General features: G+C 45.9%; 1 protein-coding gene across 4 annotated transcripts in view; it reads left to right on the forward strand.

Moving 5' to 3' along the window:
• SPTBN1 (spectrin beta, non-erythrocytic 1) overlaps positions 1-14,628 on the forward strand; it is a 199,436-nt gene that overhangs the window by 145,286 nt on the left and 39,522 nt on the right. For all 4 annotated transcript variants that reach the window (XM_055329366.1, XM_055329365.1, XM_055329368.1 and 1 more), the window contains 10 exons: positions 1,970-2,082; positions 2,880-3,067; positions 4,083-4,200; positions 5,311-5,469; positions 6,119-6,421; positions 8,213-8,366; positions 9,055-9,925; positions 10,023-10,160; positions 11,000-11,756; positions 12,629-12,831. In XM_055329366.1, coding sequence (XP_055185341.1) covers positions 1,970-2,082; positions 2,880-3,067; positions 4,083-4,200; positions 5,311-5,469; positions 6,119-6,421; positions 8,213-8,366; positions 9,055-9,925; positions 10,023-10,160; positions 11,000-11,756; positions 12,629-12,831 — 3,004 coding nt within the window. The remainder of the gene's footprint in view (positions 1-1,969; positions 2,083-2,879; positions 3,068-4,082; positions 4,201-5,310; positions 5,470-6,118; positions 6,422-8,212; positions 8,367-9,054; positions 9,926-10,022; positions 10,161-10,999; positions 11,757-12,628; positions 12,832-14,628) is intronic.

The raw sequence follows: 14,628 nt of genomic DNA on the forward strand, positions 1-14,628 counted from the left end.
TTTTTTTAATAACTTGCTCATTAGTTAATCTTTCTAATCACTTCCCAGTATGAAAAAGGGGATAGATGTTCCCCAGATCACAAGACAAGGAGCTAAAAAAAGGCAGTTGATGTCACTTATCCTGTGGGTTTGACCTTGATTATTAGTTGTCCTTAGCTATTGTTAGTCGCCTGGTGCCCCGGAAAGCATCAGCTAAGATGTAATTGCAGACAAATTACAAAACCACAAGGTTTTTACCTGCTCATATCTTCACAGTTCTGTTAACATTTTGTGTGTGTGTGTGTGTGTGTGTGTGTGTGTGTGTTTCCTTCTCCCCCATTTCTTTCTCCTTGGGGCATGTGTGGATGGGGCTGAGCAGATACACAGTTGGCCACAGGGACTACTGGGGTGGAAACAGTAGCTGTTGTCCTGGCCCCCACTGCCATAGGCTGCCTTGGTGATGTTGGGCAGGAAGCTTTCCAGCTCTGTGCCCTACTGTTCTTATCTTTAAGAAAAATAATCCTGCCTCACACAGGGCTGCCAGGAAGATAGAAGGCACACATGTGAATGCATTTTGAAAAAGAGCCTGATTATCAGTTAAAAGCCATCCTGTGTATTCTCTTTGTTGTCTGTCCCGAGTTAAGTACTTCACCCAGTATTGCCACACCTCAAACACTTGCCATTTTCATACGTTTATTCCCTCTCTTAGTATTTACTGACTACCCACTTTATACAAGATAACACACCAGGAATTTGAGAGGTGGAGCAGCATAGGGCTTAACAAGACACAAGGTTCCTACCCTTGAGGACTTAGTCTTATAAAACAAAGAAAATGTGTATAAGTAAATTATAGTACCTGGCAGAGAGTGGACTGTTTATCCATGTAAACAGAAATCTTTAAGGGAACAGAGGAGACCGTAATTCCTACTAGAGGGATCAGAAACAGCTGTGTTGGAGCAGTTACTTTTCAGGTGGACCCTGAGGGATAGGAAGAAAGTGATGGGGTGGGAAATGACATTTTAGGCAAAGGGAAATTGTGAGTAAAGTGAAGGAATATTGGGAATTGTGGAGGGTGTATGGGGAATCTTGAATAGTCCCCTTTGGTTTAGATTGTGCCTGAGAAGAAATATTAGGCTATAGGATTAGAAATGTCTAGAATAGTGGTTGGCTCTTAGGGAGCCTGATAAACAATGGAAGGAAGGAAAGGAAAGTTATGGCAAATTCTAGAGGATTAAGGGGCTTATTAGACTTTTTTTTTTTTTTTTTTTGTAGATTGTAGGGTACTTTTGAGTAATTTTGAGCCAGAAGAAAGTGTGTTTACACTAGATCAACCAGGTGCAGTGTGTAAAGTAAATTGGGTGGTAGGGAAACCCAGTGAGGAAGCTCTTGCTTCAGACCTGGTTTTGGGACCATGAGAGTCTAAACCATGAGTGACAATAAAGATTCCATAAATAAAATCATCTGGACTCAGAGTTGGTGACTAGTGACTAGCTGAATAACAGGTAGCAAGATAAAGATGTGCAAAGACTGAATGACTGGAAACAGTTCTGGTAGCATCAGCAGAAATGACGATTTAAGCAGCACAAGCCCAGTTTGGGAGTAGAAGTAGGCAGGGAGATGAATGTGGTATGTCTTGCTAAGAATTCCAACTGAATTCTTACTGTATTCTTCATTTTTCTGTAGTAGTTTTGCGTATATTTTTGTCTTCTTGGTAGCTTGGGATCCTGTAGAGGAAGGATCCTATTTCTTAAGACTTCTATGTCCTATTGCAGTAGTAGAAGGCATTTATGAATATTCATACCATAAAAGAGTGAGATGGTTTCATCCTCATTAGCCTTATAGTTAATACACTGATGGCAGAACTCTCAAATATACAAATATTGAAAACACTGGCCTATTTCAGTGTTGAACAGTTGTTCTGGGTTGTTCCTGCTGCCTGGGTGGTAGCACCGTGAGCAGCGTACTGAACAAAACCTTCTCCGGGTTACAGATATCAGTGTGGACCACCCTGATGAGAAGTCTATTATCACTTACGTGGTGACTTATTACCACTACTTCTCTAAGATGAAGGCCTTGGCTGTTGAAGGAAAACGAATTGGAAAGGTGAGTTCACACCAATTGTATAAGTTGTGAGACATGATTAAAGTTCACGTCTTCATGTACTGCCACCCAGCACCTGTTGTCCCATGCCCTCATCAGTTGGACCTGGAGTAGGTTGTGGGGGACACTCCCAAGAGGCAGGGAAGTGGGCAGAAGCCTCTTCATTCCTAAGAAGAGTAGCAGGAAGTAGGAGTAGCAGCTACAGTCGTTAGGGCGAGATCAGAGGGGCATCTCAGACGCAGAGACCTTCCTCCCCCCACCTTACCAGAAAATGGGGTATTGAAAATCTGATGAGTTGGCCAGTGTCATGGGTGTGAAATCCTACTTATTCCAGTTGAAAAGGCCCCACTGTTAGTGCTTTTTATTTCTCATTTGGCTGATGTTCACCTGCCATATATTTCAAAACACCTCAGATCAGGTGACATTGTCTTTTCATTGCAACAGAATGGAAAATTCATGGACATTCTTGAGACAGGACCAAGCAAAACAGAGTCCTTGTTGTTTTTCAAGGATCCTGGGGCTGAGGCAACAGGAGTCATTCAGAATCTTAAACCCTTTGCCTGGGGGTTGGGTGGTACAGAACCAATTACACTTGAGTTAAGCTGTCATTGCTCACAAGTAATAGCTACAGACTGAGTGCCTATTAACACACAGTTCCTCGAGTTTAAAATGCTTATGCCAGAGTAGCGTAGAACTGTTTGAAAGCCAGTCATTAATTGTGCACGTGCTCACATAGGGTTATAATCCTGTTTTCCTTACTTGGCAATATGATGTTCTGTTTTTCTAACTCCTGTTTACAGGTGCTTGACAATGCTATTGAAACAGAAAAAATGATTGAAAAGTATGAGTCACTTGCCTCTGACCTTCTGGAGTGGATTGAACAAACCATCATTATCTTGAACAATCGCAAATTTGCCAATTCTCTGGTCGGGGTTCAACAACAGCTTCAGGCATTCAACACCTATCGCACTGTGGAGAAACCGCCCAAGTAAGATGCAGATTGGAGTGCATTACCATGAGTGTGGGGAAGGATGATGGTGGTCTTGGACCCTTGTTTCCGTGATCTCATAATGAATGCCTCTTACCCCAGGGGCCTGTCTTACTCCTTTTCTTCCGACCCCGACTGGCTGGCTGAGCTCTGTTACAAACCAGGCCTTCTGTGAGCCCTTCCCTGTAGATGGTGCCCCTGGTATGTGTGGTATATTAGAGTCCTAGGAAATGGTAGTCTCCAGTCCCTTATCCTGATGTGTTTCAGACACAGGTATCCTGGTACCTGATGTGTTTAAGAATTCCCTCTTCTCTGGATTTGAGAGAAGTAGCTGAGTACGCATATATTGTTTATTAGAAGACTCACGGTGGGCCTGAGACCCATTGTCTCCCATTAGTAACTTGTTGTCAGGCCTACTAATAAATCCTAGCAAAGTGTGTAAATATGTGTTGGATAAAGACAGACAATAAATAGTTTTGTATCTGTTTAGTTCAGTTTTTACCATCCCCCCAAATTGATTTTTCACTTCTTTTTAAAGTTCTAAGTGTGAAGTAAGGATTTTTTAGAGTTCCCATGTCATTCCTCCTTTTTCTGTAACCCAGCTCATTTGTGAATTCCTTGTTGCCATGTCTGAAGCACTAGGTAGTGATTTGAAGCAGTTCTTGCTGAATGTATTCAGCTGTGCATCCTGAATGAAGTCCATCGTCCAGGAAGTATAAACCTTGAATGAAGTGATTAATTAAAGAATGGCACTGTGTGCCCCCAAGTATAAATCTCAGTAGCAATAGCCAGCCCACCAACCCCACCAAAATTCCAGTTGGGCGCATTTTGAGGTCTATAATACCCAAAAACTAATGCACCGTGTTTTCTCTAATGTGAGTTCCACATAAAACAGACCAGACATAAATTGCTTTTCAAATTGCATGGCTGTGTGAAATGTTTTTTTCTTCTTCTCCAAGAGCAAATGAATTTTTCCCTCTAAAGGAACACTTCTTTTTTTCTTCCTGTGCCTTAGGTTTACTGAGAAGGGGAACTTGGAAGTGCTGCTTTTTACTATTCAGAGCAAGATGAGAGCCAACAATCAGAAGGTCTACATGCCCCGCGAGGGCAAACTCATCTCTGACATTAATAAGGTAATGTCGATCCCTTTTAACCCTGTGTAGGCCCTGATCTTCTGCAGGCTTCAGGTTCAAGGGCTAGATTGCCAAGAGGGCAGTCTGAAGGGGTCGGACCCGGCCTGCTGAACTGATGAGTGACAGCAGTGACTCGGGTTTTGCAGGGGGTCAAAGCACATACTTGTGGTGGGCTGATCTCTTAGAGTTCTGGGAAGGAATGTTAGATTTTACCAAACCAGTCTTAGTTCACTCTCTTTACCTTGTTACTTTCATCTGTCCAAGGCAGTCAACTCTAGCGTCTTTAAACTTCAGAAGGGAGAACTTGAAACCTTATTTCATATATCTGGAATCTGTAGAGGTTGGGGCTTACAATTTTGGCTGTTTATATCAGAGACTGTCCAACAGTTTCCATGTTTTGTCTTTAATTAAAGAATTTCACAGCGGACATTATATTGTGGTCAGTTTTACACATTTAGATTATTTTAAATAGATGTTTTTTAGGTAAGATATATTTCATAGAGGTTAATTTACGGTGGACATTTGGTGAGGATTTTGAAAAAAAAAAAAGCTTAGGTGTGTGAATTAAAAACAAGGGCTCAAAAAAAAGGTGGGGTGGGGTCGCCTGGCTGGCTCAGTCGATGGAATGTGCAACTCTTGATCTTGGGGTCATGAGTTTGAGCCTCACATTGGGTGTAGAGACTACTTAAATAAATAAAATATTAAAAAAATGAGTGGCTCGGGGTGGGGTGAATAAGAGATTCATAATATGATTTTTCTGAGAAAAACCATTTATCTTTTTTTATGTGATCAGAGCTGTTGAAAATGATATTTCCTCTCAAAGTAAGAGATTTATAATTTAGTTATATTGCTCCATATCTACACTGTTTTGGTTTCCAAATATAATACAGGACTTTCAGATATAGATAGGATAGAGTGTTCCCATGAGGCTAAACTGGAAAAAAAAAAATTTCTTTTCTCAAGGCTTAAGAGTCAGTGAGGGTAGAAATGAGATGTCCCTTTTAAAAAAGTTCTTGGATCTTATTGAGGAGTACTAGCTGTTGATTGTAGCCAAGGAAAGTTCCTTGAACACTGCAGGAAACTGTTCTCTTTTTTTTTTTGCCTCTGTAGGCCTGGGAAAGACTGGAAAAAGCAGAACACGAGCGAGAACTGGCTCTGCGGAACGAGCTCATTAGACAGGAGAAACTGGAACAGCTCGCCCGCAGATTCGATCGCAAGGCAGCTATGAGGGAGACCTGGCTGAGCGAAAACCAGCGTCTGGTGTCTCAGGTTCTGCTCTAGACCTTTATTCGGGGAACTGTTCCTGGGGTCTCTAGAAATGCAGACCATACCCGAGGGCCGCAGGACAGCTGCTTATCAATATACACTGTTCTGAAGTAACTTGAGTCCTCTTGCTCACTTCCCATGAAGAGGATGTTTATCATTTCTAATGTACTTTGTCTTCTGTTTATCTAACTTTTCATAGATTTGGAAGCAACTCAAGCAGAATTTGTTTAGAGCCAGTGAGTGAGTGTGAACTGCTCACGTTTATAAATCTTGGAAAATTTCTCTTACCTTCTATCTTTGACCATCTGATCCTTCAAGGCATTTGGACTGGTCATGAAATAAATAGAAATGACTTTCTTTTCTACCTGGCTTCACACAAACTGTCACCTGCTCCAGTCACATAGGTATAAGGTGGATACGAGCCTATATCCCTCTATAAAAAGAAAAGTTGCTGATTTGCTTTGGGGGAGGGCATCTTAGCTCTAGCAGGATGTCCTAAGTATCCTAGGAGAGGCAGAGATCAGCAGCTGGCAGGGTTCAAGTCATTGTGGCTCTAGGACCACCAGAGATTGTGTTCAAGACTCAACTTTGTTCTAGTTGGATGGCTTTCTTATTTTGTGTGTGTGGTTTTCTTTCCCCTGTTTCTCTGTAGGACAACTTTGGGTTTGACCTTCCTGCAGTTGAGGCTGCCACGAAAAAGCACGAGGCCATTGAGACAGACATTGCCGCGTACGAGGAACGCGTGCAGGCTGTGGTGGCCGTGGCTAGGGAGCTCGAGGCAGAGAACTACCATGACATCAAGCGCATCACAGCAAGGAAGGACAATGTCATCCGGCTCTGGGAGTACCTACTGGAATTGCTCAAAGCCCGGAGGCAGCGTCTCGAGATGAACCTGGGGTTGCAAAAGATATTCCAGGAAATGCTCTACATTATGGACTGGATGGACGAAATGAAGGTAGAACTTCAGTGAAAGGAGGCCAGAGCTGATGCAGTGGGACCTCTCTTTTTTGACCTACCCACTGACCACACACCGTATTGTGTGCCCTAACTGTCCACTCTGTAAAGCCAGAGGGGGCCCCGTTACCTTTGGGAAGGTTGTTAGGTCAGGAGTTAAGTGGAGTGTGAAGTGTGAAAAAGTTGTATTGAAAACCAATTTCATAGCTAGGGGTCTGCTACAGTGATTTAGATTTAATTTAGAACTATTCCACAGTAGAGAATCAATCAATCCCATGACGGTTTTCTCTGTTTTTAATTCTTGAGAGTTGGACTAGCTTTCCATCTCATTGACATGTGTGTGAGTGGCTCTATCTGGGGAGGGCCCAGGAAAGTAATGTGGGCAGACGGGATAGTGGTAGGCAACGTGGGCAGAGTGTGGGTCAAGAACCAGGTGGCCCCTGTTTGTCATGCAGGGGCTGTGTAATCTCCTTGAGCCTCCTTTCCTTGTTTTTAAGTTGAGATCAGTGACAGCAAGGATTAAATGTGCTGTTAACATGTGTATACATCATAAGATGGGCCTGGTTGGAAGTGGCTGCCAGGGCCAGTTTGTGCTTCCTCTTTCTTAATTGACAACCCTGAGCATAGACTTCCAAGCTTTCCTCCTGCCCAGGAAGAGACCTGCCGTTGTGCCAAGTCCCTGTCCCTATTTGTGTTCTCTGCTGCCGGCCATAGAAGGCTCATCCACATCAGGCAGTCCCCCAGCTGGAAGGCATTTAGCTCTGTAGCTAGAACAGAACAGGGCAGTTTATAGACTGTACAGTGAAGGCCCCTTTATCTCAGCGTTCTGCGTTCCCAAGCTCGACCTTATGCAAGGAGTTTCTTCCTGGGATGTAAGCCATCATTTTTTGCTTAACCTCTTGAACTATTCCTGGCAGAGGGATAGGGTCACCTCATACCATCAGTTTGCCCTCTTATTGTCCCAGATTTATGGTGTTCTCAAGTATGGTCTGTCTTGACCTTTCAAAGTAGAAATATTCATTAAAAACTAGCAGGGAGGCGCATTTCATTTTATAAATCATGTTGTACATTATAGTTCAGATTTTGGGCAAGAGACTTCCCTCAGAAGTAGGAGTGAAGTAGAAATTCCATCTGGAGAGAATGTCAAATGAGGCCCCCAACTTGGGCTGATGGAAGGAGAAAAGAAAGCATTAGTGGATTCAAACTTAACACCAAAGAAATTGTGCAGGCCCTAGTAAGCGTGAAGCCACCTGGCCTTGTTTTTACTTGATTAAAGATGTGGTTGGTTTGTAAGCTTTCAACTAGATTCTTCTCCCATTGATAATATAAGTATTACAGAGGCACATCAGTAAGCTTTTAACTGAGGAAAACATCCATGTAAGGGTTCAGCAGCTTCTGGGAGATTTCTTTTCATTTTGAAGTGAAATAACTTCACCATTTGTGTCTCATCTTCTGGAATATTGCTGCGGTGTTTTTTCTTCCAGCCCCAGTTCACACATTGTACTGGTTCCCCCTGCCCCACTCCCTTTTTTTCTATTCCGTTCTGAATGTATTTTTGACCTGCTTATTCCAAACTAGATGATCTTTATTATGTCTCTCCTGATGCTGGCTTTCCAGTCTGTTTGGTTTTATTCCGATTTGCTTGTCACTCTCCTCCCCTAGAGATGTGGTGGGGTAGCTGGCTCGTGAGAGGCTGCAGCGTGGCTGCTGGTTCTCAGCTTGTCCAAAAATGATGAGGCCCTGAAGTGAGGGTTGTATGCACAGATGTGCCTTCTGTTTTCTCTGTGCACAGGTGCTATTACTATCTCAAGACTATGGCAAACACTTGCTTGGCGTGGAAGACCTGTTACAGAAGCACGCCCTGGTTGAAGCCGACATTGGCATCCAGGCAGAGCGGGTGAGAGGTGTCAATGCTTCTGCCCAGAAGTTTGCAACAGATGGGGAAGGTAAGGGGGTAGAATGTTGCAGCCATTGCTTCCTCGCCACCAGAGAGAGACCCATCCTGATAGAAGTAGATGAGCTGTGTGTGCCAGTGGGGTGTTTGAAGTTACTGTGCTGTTGTAGGTTCCCAGTAGCTTGGTCTGCTACTATGTCATGGGTACACGAAGTGCAGTAGGGTGGCATTCTGGATACTTTTAACTATGTCATGCTTTTCTGAAATGGACCTGTGTTTCCGTTAAATACTCAAGTACTGCTTGGTTGACAATCAGGCTTTGCCTAGACCACCCTTGATAAATACCAACACCCTGGAGTGGCCGCTCAAGCATCTCATGGCTTTCACATCTAGTTGTACGTATCCTTTGTTAAAGGATGTTTGAAAGGATTTGGTTGTGTTCCTTATATGTGAGAAACAAATGCTGCTGACCCTCTTCTTATGATTTATGTGCTTTTTTGGTTCATAAATGATCACTTTGCATTTGGGGCAAAAAGATAACACCGTTGCCACTCTCATCACCCACCCACCTCCAGTCAAGGCTCTAAAAGCTTCTCCATTGCCTTAAAACGTGGCCCTGCACTGAGAATGAAACTGATAATTTGGTGGTGAGAAAATGGGTGTAACTCACTACTTGCAAACGAGCAGGGACCTGTGCTTAAACTGTTGTGCTCTCACGTTCCTTCCTCGGCCTTAAACAGGTTACAAGCCCTGCGACCCTCAGGTGATCCGAGACCGCGTGGCCCACATGGAGTTCTGTTATCAAGAACTCTGCCAGCTGGCGGCTGAACGCCGGGCTCGTCTGGAAGAGTCCCGTCGCCTCTGGAAGTTCTTCTGGGAGATGGCAGAAGAGGAGGGCTGGATACGGGAGAAGGAGAAGATCCTGTCCTCTGACGACTACGGGAAGGACCTGACCAGCGTCATGCGTCTGCTCAGCAAGCACCGGGCATTTGAGGATGAGATGAGCGGCCGCAGCGGCCACTTTGAGCAGGCCATCAAAGAAGGTGAAGACATGATCGCAGAGGAGCACTTTGGGTCAGAGAAGATCCGAGAGAGGATCCTTTACATCCGGGAGCAGTGGGCCAACCTGGAGCAGCTCTCGGCCATTCGGAAGAAGCGCCTGGAGGAGGCCTCGCTGCTGCACCAGTTCCAGGCGGATGCCGACGACATCGATGCTTGGATGCTGGACATCCTCAAGATCGTCTCCAGCAATGACGTGGGCCACGACGAGTATTCCACACAGTCTCTGGTCAAGAAACACAAGGATGTGGCAGAGGAGATCGCCAACTACAGGCCCACCATTGACACGCTGCACGAGCAGGCCAGCGCCCTCCCCCAGGAGCATGCCGAGTCTCAGGATGTGAGGGGCAGGCTGTCGGGCATCGAGGAACGGTACAAGGAGGTAGCAGAGCTGACGCGGCTGAGGAAGCAGGCACTGCAGGACACGCTCGCCTTGTACAAGATGTTCAGTGAGGCTGATGCCTGTGAGCTCTGGATCGACGAGAAGGAGCAGTGGCTCAACAACATGCAGATCCCAGAAAAGCTGGAGGACCTGGAAGTCATCCAGCACAGGTGAGTGGGGTGCTGCTGGTGGTGTGGGGGCTACCAGCCATCCCTCGTTACCACCTGTGACCAGGGAGGTGAGTACCCTGTTGAATTGCCTTTCCAGATTTGAGAGCCTTGAACCGGAAATGAATAACCAGGCTTCCCGGGTCGCCGTGGTGAACCAGATTGCACGGCAGCTCATGCACAGTGGCCACCCAAGTGAGAAGGAAATCAAAGCCCAGCAGGACAAACTCAACACAAGGTGGGTGTGCAGCCAGCAGTGTGCTGCTCCCTGTGTGCCAGACGCCATACCAGGGAGGGCGAGGTCACTTCTGAGCCTTGCTGTCAGGAATTTCCCACACAGGGTCACTGATAACGTGGCACTGATGTCACAGCATTGGCATCTGCCTTTCGACATACCTGAGTTTTGCAAGAAATGTCTTTTGGGGTGATGCCATTCAAGGCAGCCTGGCACCTGCCTGTCCTCATATAGGAAGTAGGGTATTACTACTGTGAGACCTGTGCCCAGTGTGGAGGACCGTGACATCCAGGTGGTACCTCTACTGTGCCTTTTGAGGTGATTTCTGGAACAGAATTCTAGCATGTTTTAGACATAATTGGCGAGTGGAAGTCCTGATTACCAACTTAGACCTTTGTCCTCGTGTTATCTGTCTGTTGAATAAACACACTTGAATAGGTTGTGGTAGCCTCAGTTCTGAAGGTTACTGTCAGGTATTTTGAATTTGGAAAATATTCATTAGGTATAGTTCAGAGATAAGTAAAACTCACATGGCAGAAATGCAATTTCAGGAAAGTCACTGACTCTTTGGGGGACAGGTGTGTTATCACTGCCCACATTGGAGCTCTTTGAACAAGTACCTCTTCATGTCAGGCTTTTTCCAGATCATATGGTGTCCTTTAAGCTGTTTGATGGTATTTGGTGTCCATAGACTGAGATGATATTCCCAAAAGCATTTATTCATAGCAGAGACGGACTGAAAAAAAAAAAAAAAAGACAGCTTTGACCATCACTGTTAATGTCTGCACAGCCGTGAGCTGTCAGCCTGTTTCTGACACCGCTCTGTGTCCTTGTGCTCACAGGTGGAGTCAGTTCCGAGAGCTGGTTGACAGGAAGAAGGACGCTCTTCTCTCTGCCCTGAGCATACAGAACTACCACCTTGAGTGCAACGAAACCAAATCCTGGATTCGAGAGAAGACCAAGGTCATCGAGTCCACCCAGGACCTGGGCAACGACCTGGCCGGCGTCATGGCCCTGCAGCGCAAGCTGACCGGCATGGAGCGGGACCTGGTGGCCATTGAGGCGAAGCTCAGCGACCTGCAGAAAGAGGCCGAGAAGCTCGAGTCTGAGCACCCTGACCAGGCTCAGGCCATCCTGTCTCGGCTGGCCGAGATCAGCGACGTGTGGGAGGAGATGAAGACCACCCTGAAAAACCGCGAGGCCTCCCTGGGAGAGGCCAGCAAGCTGCAGCAGTTCCTGCGGGACCTGGACGACTTCCAGTCCTGGCTCTCCCGGACCCAGACGGCCATCGCCTCTGAGGACATGCCCAACACCCTCACCGAAGCCGAGAAGCTCCTCACGCAGCATGAGAACATCAAAAACGAGATCGACAACTACGAGGAGGACTACCAGAAGATGAGGGACATGGGCGAGATGGTCACCCAGGGACAGACCGACGCCCAGTACATGTTTCTGCGGCAGCGGCTACAGGCCCTGGACACTGGGTGGAATGAGCTCCACAAAATGTGGGAGAATCGGCAGAGTCTCCTCTCCCAGTCCCACGCCTACCAGCAGTTTCTTAGGGACACCAAGCAGGCCGAGGCCTTCCTTAACAACCAGGTACTGCTCCACCGCCTTTGCTTCCTTCCTGGCAGAGCAGCCCCTGTTTGCCCTTTGAAGCTTTCTAGCCAGGCTGCCGCTTCAGAGCACCCCTTTGTGGAAACAGAAGGTTAATGGAGAGGTTCCCCCCAGCTTCCAAGGCATTGAGACCCCTCACACCGTGGGGTAGGGGAGCTGAAGGTTCCTGCAGAGTCCCGTTCCGTTTCAGCGGCTTTCAAGAATCTCTTAGGTTCTAAGTATGTGCTCACAGTATTGCATTAAGTTGGCAATATTCTGTAAGGCAGTGATCCAGTTTGACAATTTGAAAGGTACAGTGAGGGGGTTTTTTTGTTTGAAAAAAAATTTTTTTTTATCTGCTTGGGGTTCTTTGTTTTGTTTTGTTTTTTGGTGCAGGACTAAGTGGTTCTGTCTTCCTTGCTCTAGGAAGAGTCAGGGGCTTCACCCAGTGACACAAGGTAGGAACTAAAGAAAGGAAACAGCTAAAGATAGTAGCCAACATCAGGGTTGTTAATCTGTCTTTTCAGAAGAGAGTTTGAACAGAGTTTGTCGCCACTGCCTTCATGACACATGAGAGGACCCTGGTGGCTGATGCATAAAGCGTTGCTTAGTTTCCTCACTTACTTTGGGAAAAAAATGTAGTGAATTGAACCACTTAAGGAAATTAAATTCCTTATGGTGCCCCACTAGGTTTTTCCCCTCCCAACCTTTTGTTTTCTCTGATCAGATTATTTAAGTACAGCAGAGCAAGCGTTACAAGGTGTGTTGTATGGAAACCAAGGACATAGGAAAGGGTGCTTTCATTATTCTGGAAATGAGTCGTGTATCTCGATGTTTCATCCTGCTCTGATTTTGGTTTTCTCTCTTTGCAAAAGGAGTATGTGTTGGCCCATACTGAAATGCCCACCACCTTGGAAGGAGCTGAAGCAGCTATTAAAAAACAAGAGGACTTCATGACCACCATGGACGCCAACGAGGAGAAGATTAATGCTGTTGTGGAGACGGGCCGGAGGCTGGTGAGCGATGGAAACATCAACTCAGATCGCATCCAGGAGAAGGTGGACTCCATTGATGACAGGTACGGCACCCTGAAGCTCCTGAGGGAGTCCCAGTCCTCTAAATCGTTAGCCGAAAGTCCTTGGGAGTGTGAGTATCAATCTTCCACTGGGTTGGGGTATGGACAGCTGGTAAAATTTAATCTACCCACCCCAGAAAACTAGTAAGCAGTACATTGGTGCCATGAGAAACGTGGTTCTCATGGTCAGGCATGTACAGGTGTCCACAAAAGAAAACTCTGAGGAGCCAAACTAATATTTAATCAAATATTTATGAGAGCTGTGATGCCAGTTAGCAATCAGATATAAGCCATGCCCGTCCGGAGTTGATGTGTGGAGCCTGTCGCATGATGGGACCCTGAGAGCCACACTTCCCCAGCTAAGCCCATGTTCACCTTCATCCATGCAAGGATCCTCTGAAGCCTTCCAGGAGCAACTAGGGAGGGGCGGCGAGGTTTACTTGTCCTGAGTACCTGGCAGAGCCACATTATCAGGGCCCTCTCAGAAAATTGGCTTGGATAATGCCGTAACAGGATTTTTTCATGATGAGAGAAAAGTCCCTTTCGTCTTCTGCCAAGGCATCTCTAAGATTTGATGCTCTTATTTTTATTTATTTACTCATTAATTCACAGTTAAGACTTTTCTCCCTGACTGAAGGCCAGCGTACTCTGTGTGTACCTTAATTCTCACCCTGCCTTAGGCTGTTACTAAGGTGGGATGTCAGTGCAGATCAGGGTTTGGCTGCACCAGCACAGGCTGGTTCTGGCCTGGCCAGTTGCATCCTGGTTTAGCCTATCTGGGTCAGTCTCTAGTTTCTGTTCCAACTGATCTTCTGTGGTCCCAGTTTGGGCTGGATTTAAGGGCTCATTGTGAAACTGATGTCATCAAGAAACTTCTTTTCTGGCTCTCAAGTGCAATGAAAAAGAAGAACTTCTTGCTGAGAGTGTTTCCTTGCTTAGCTTCTCCAAGAAGGGTCTCCTGGGATCCTGGGCCATATGAACTTCCTGTGATATGCAGTGAAAGGGGCAGTGACTCCCTCCTCAAGAAGACTGAGCTTTTGGCTTTAACATTTCCAAGTCTGTCCTTTTCACTGATTCATACATAGCCTCAACCACGCATTTGAAGGGTGCTGTTATGGAATAGGGTATAACATACGTTATCATTTTGTATCTGTTGCTCCTCAAACAGCTAAAAAAAAAAGAAAAAAAAAATTCCTCACCAAACCCTTGATTGTGAAAAGCAAAGACTAGGCAAGGTTTTCCTAACTTAGAGAAAAAAAGAATTTCCTTTTTTCCTAATGTTAAACCTCGAGTTATTTTGTAAGTCTAATACGTCATGCGTGTCTGTGTTCGATGCATACAGCTGGTTTCCTGAGGGCAGACTTGGCGGTTAGGGACACGTGCTTCCAGGCAGGCGTGCAGCTGCCTTACAGTTTCCTGCGTGTGTTTACACGTCCCCTGATGCTGCAGCTGTGAGGGGTTTTTGGAAGCAGGTGATACTGTCAAGGCTGGAGACTCCTGGATATGAGAGAACATTTCAGCAGCCCTCAAATGTGGTTTAGCCTTCCTTTTGCCCTTGACTCGGAGCCTGGGCTCCTGGGGTCCCAAAGACTTCTTAAGATTTCTGTCTTAAAAAAGAAATGGAAAATACTATCTATAGTTGGAAGGGGGGGTGGGGCTTTCCATTGATCTGCTCTCAGGACAACTACGTCTTCCTCAGCTGGTGTTAACTGCATTCTGGTTTCACTTGTGTATCCCCAGAGGCCTCAGGATCAGAAACTGACCCCAGAGGATACTTGCCTGTTAAAAAATACACAAATA

This window comes from Nyctereutes procyonoides, unplaced genomic scaffold, assembly GCF_905146905.1.
Source record: "Nyctereutes procyonoides isolate TBG_1078 unplaced genomic scaffold, NYPRO_anot_genome, whole genome shotgun sequence".
In the NCBI taxonomy this organism is placed as follows: Eukaryota; Metazoa; Chordata; class Mammalia; order Carnivora; family Canidae; genus Nyctereutes; species Nyctereutes procyonoides.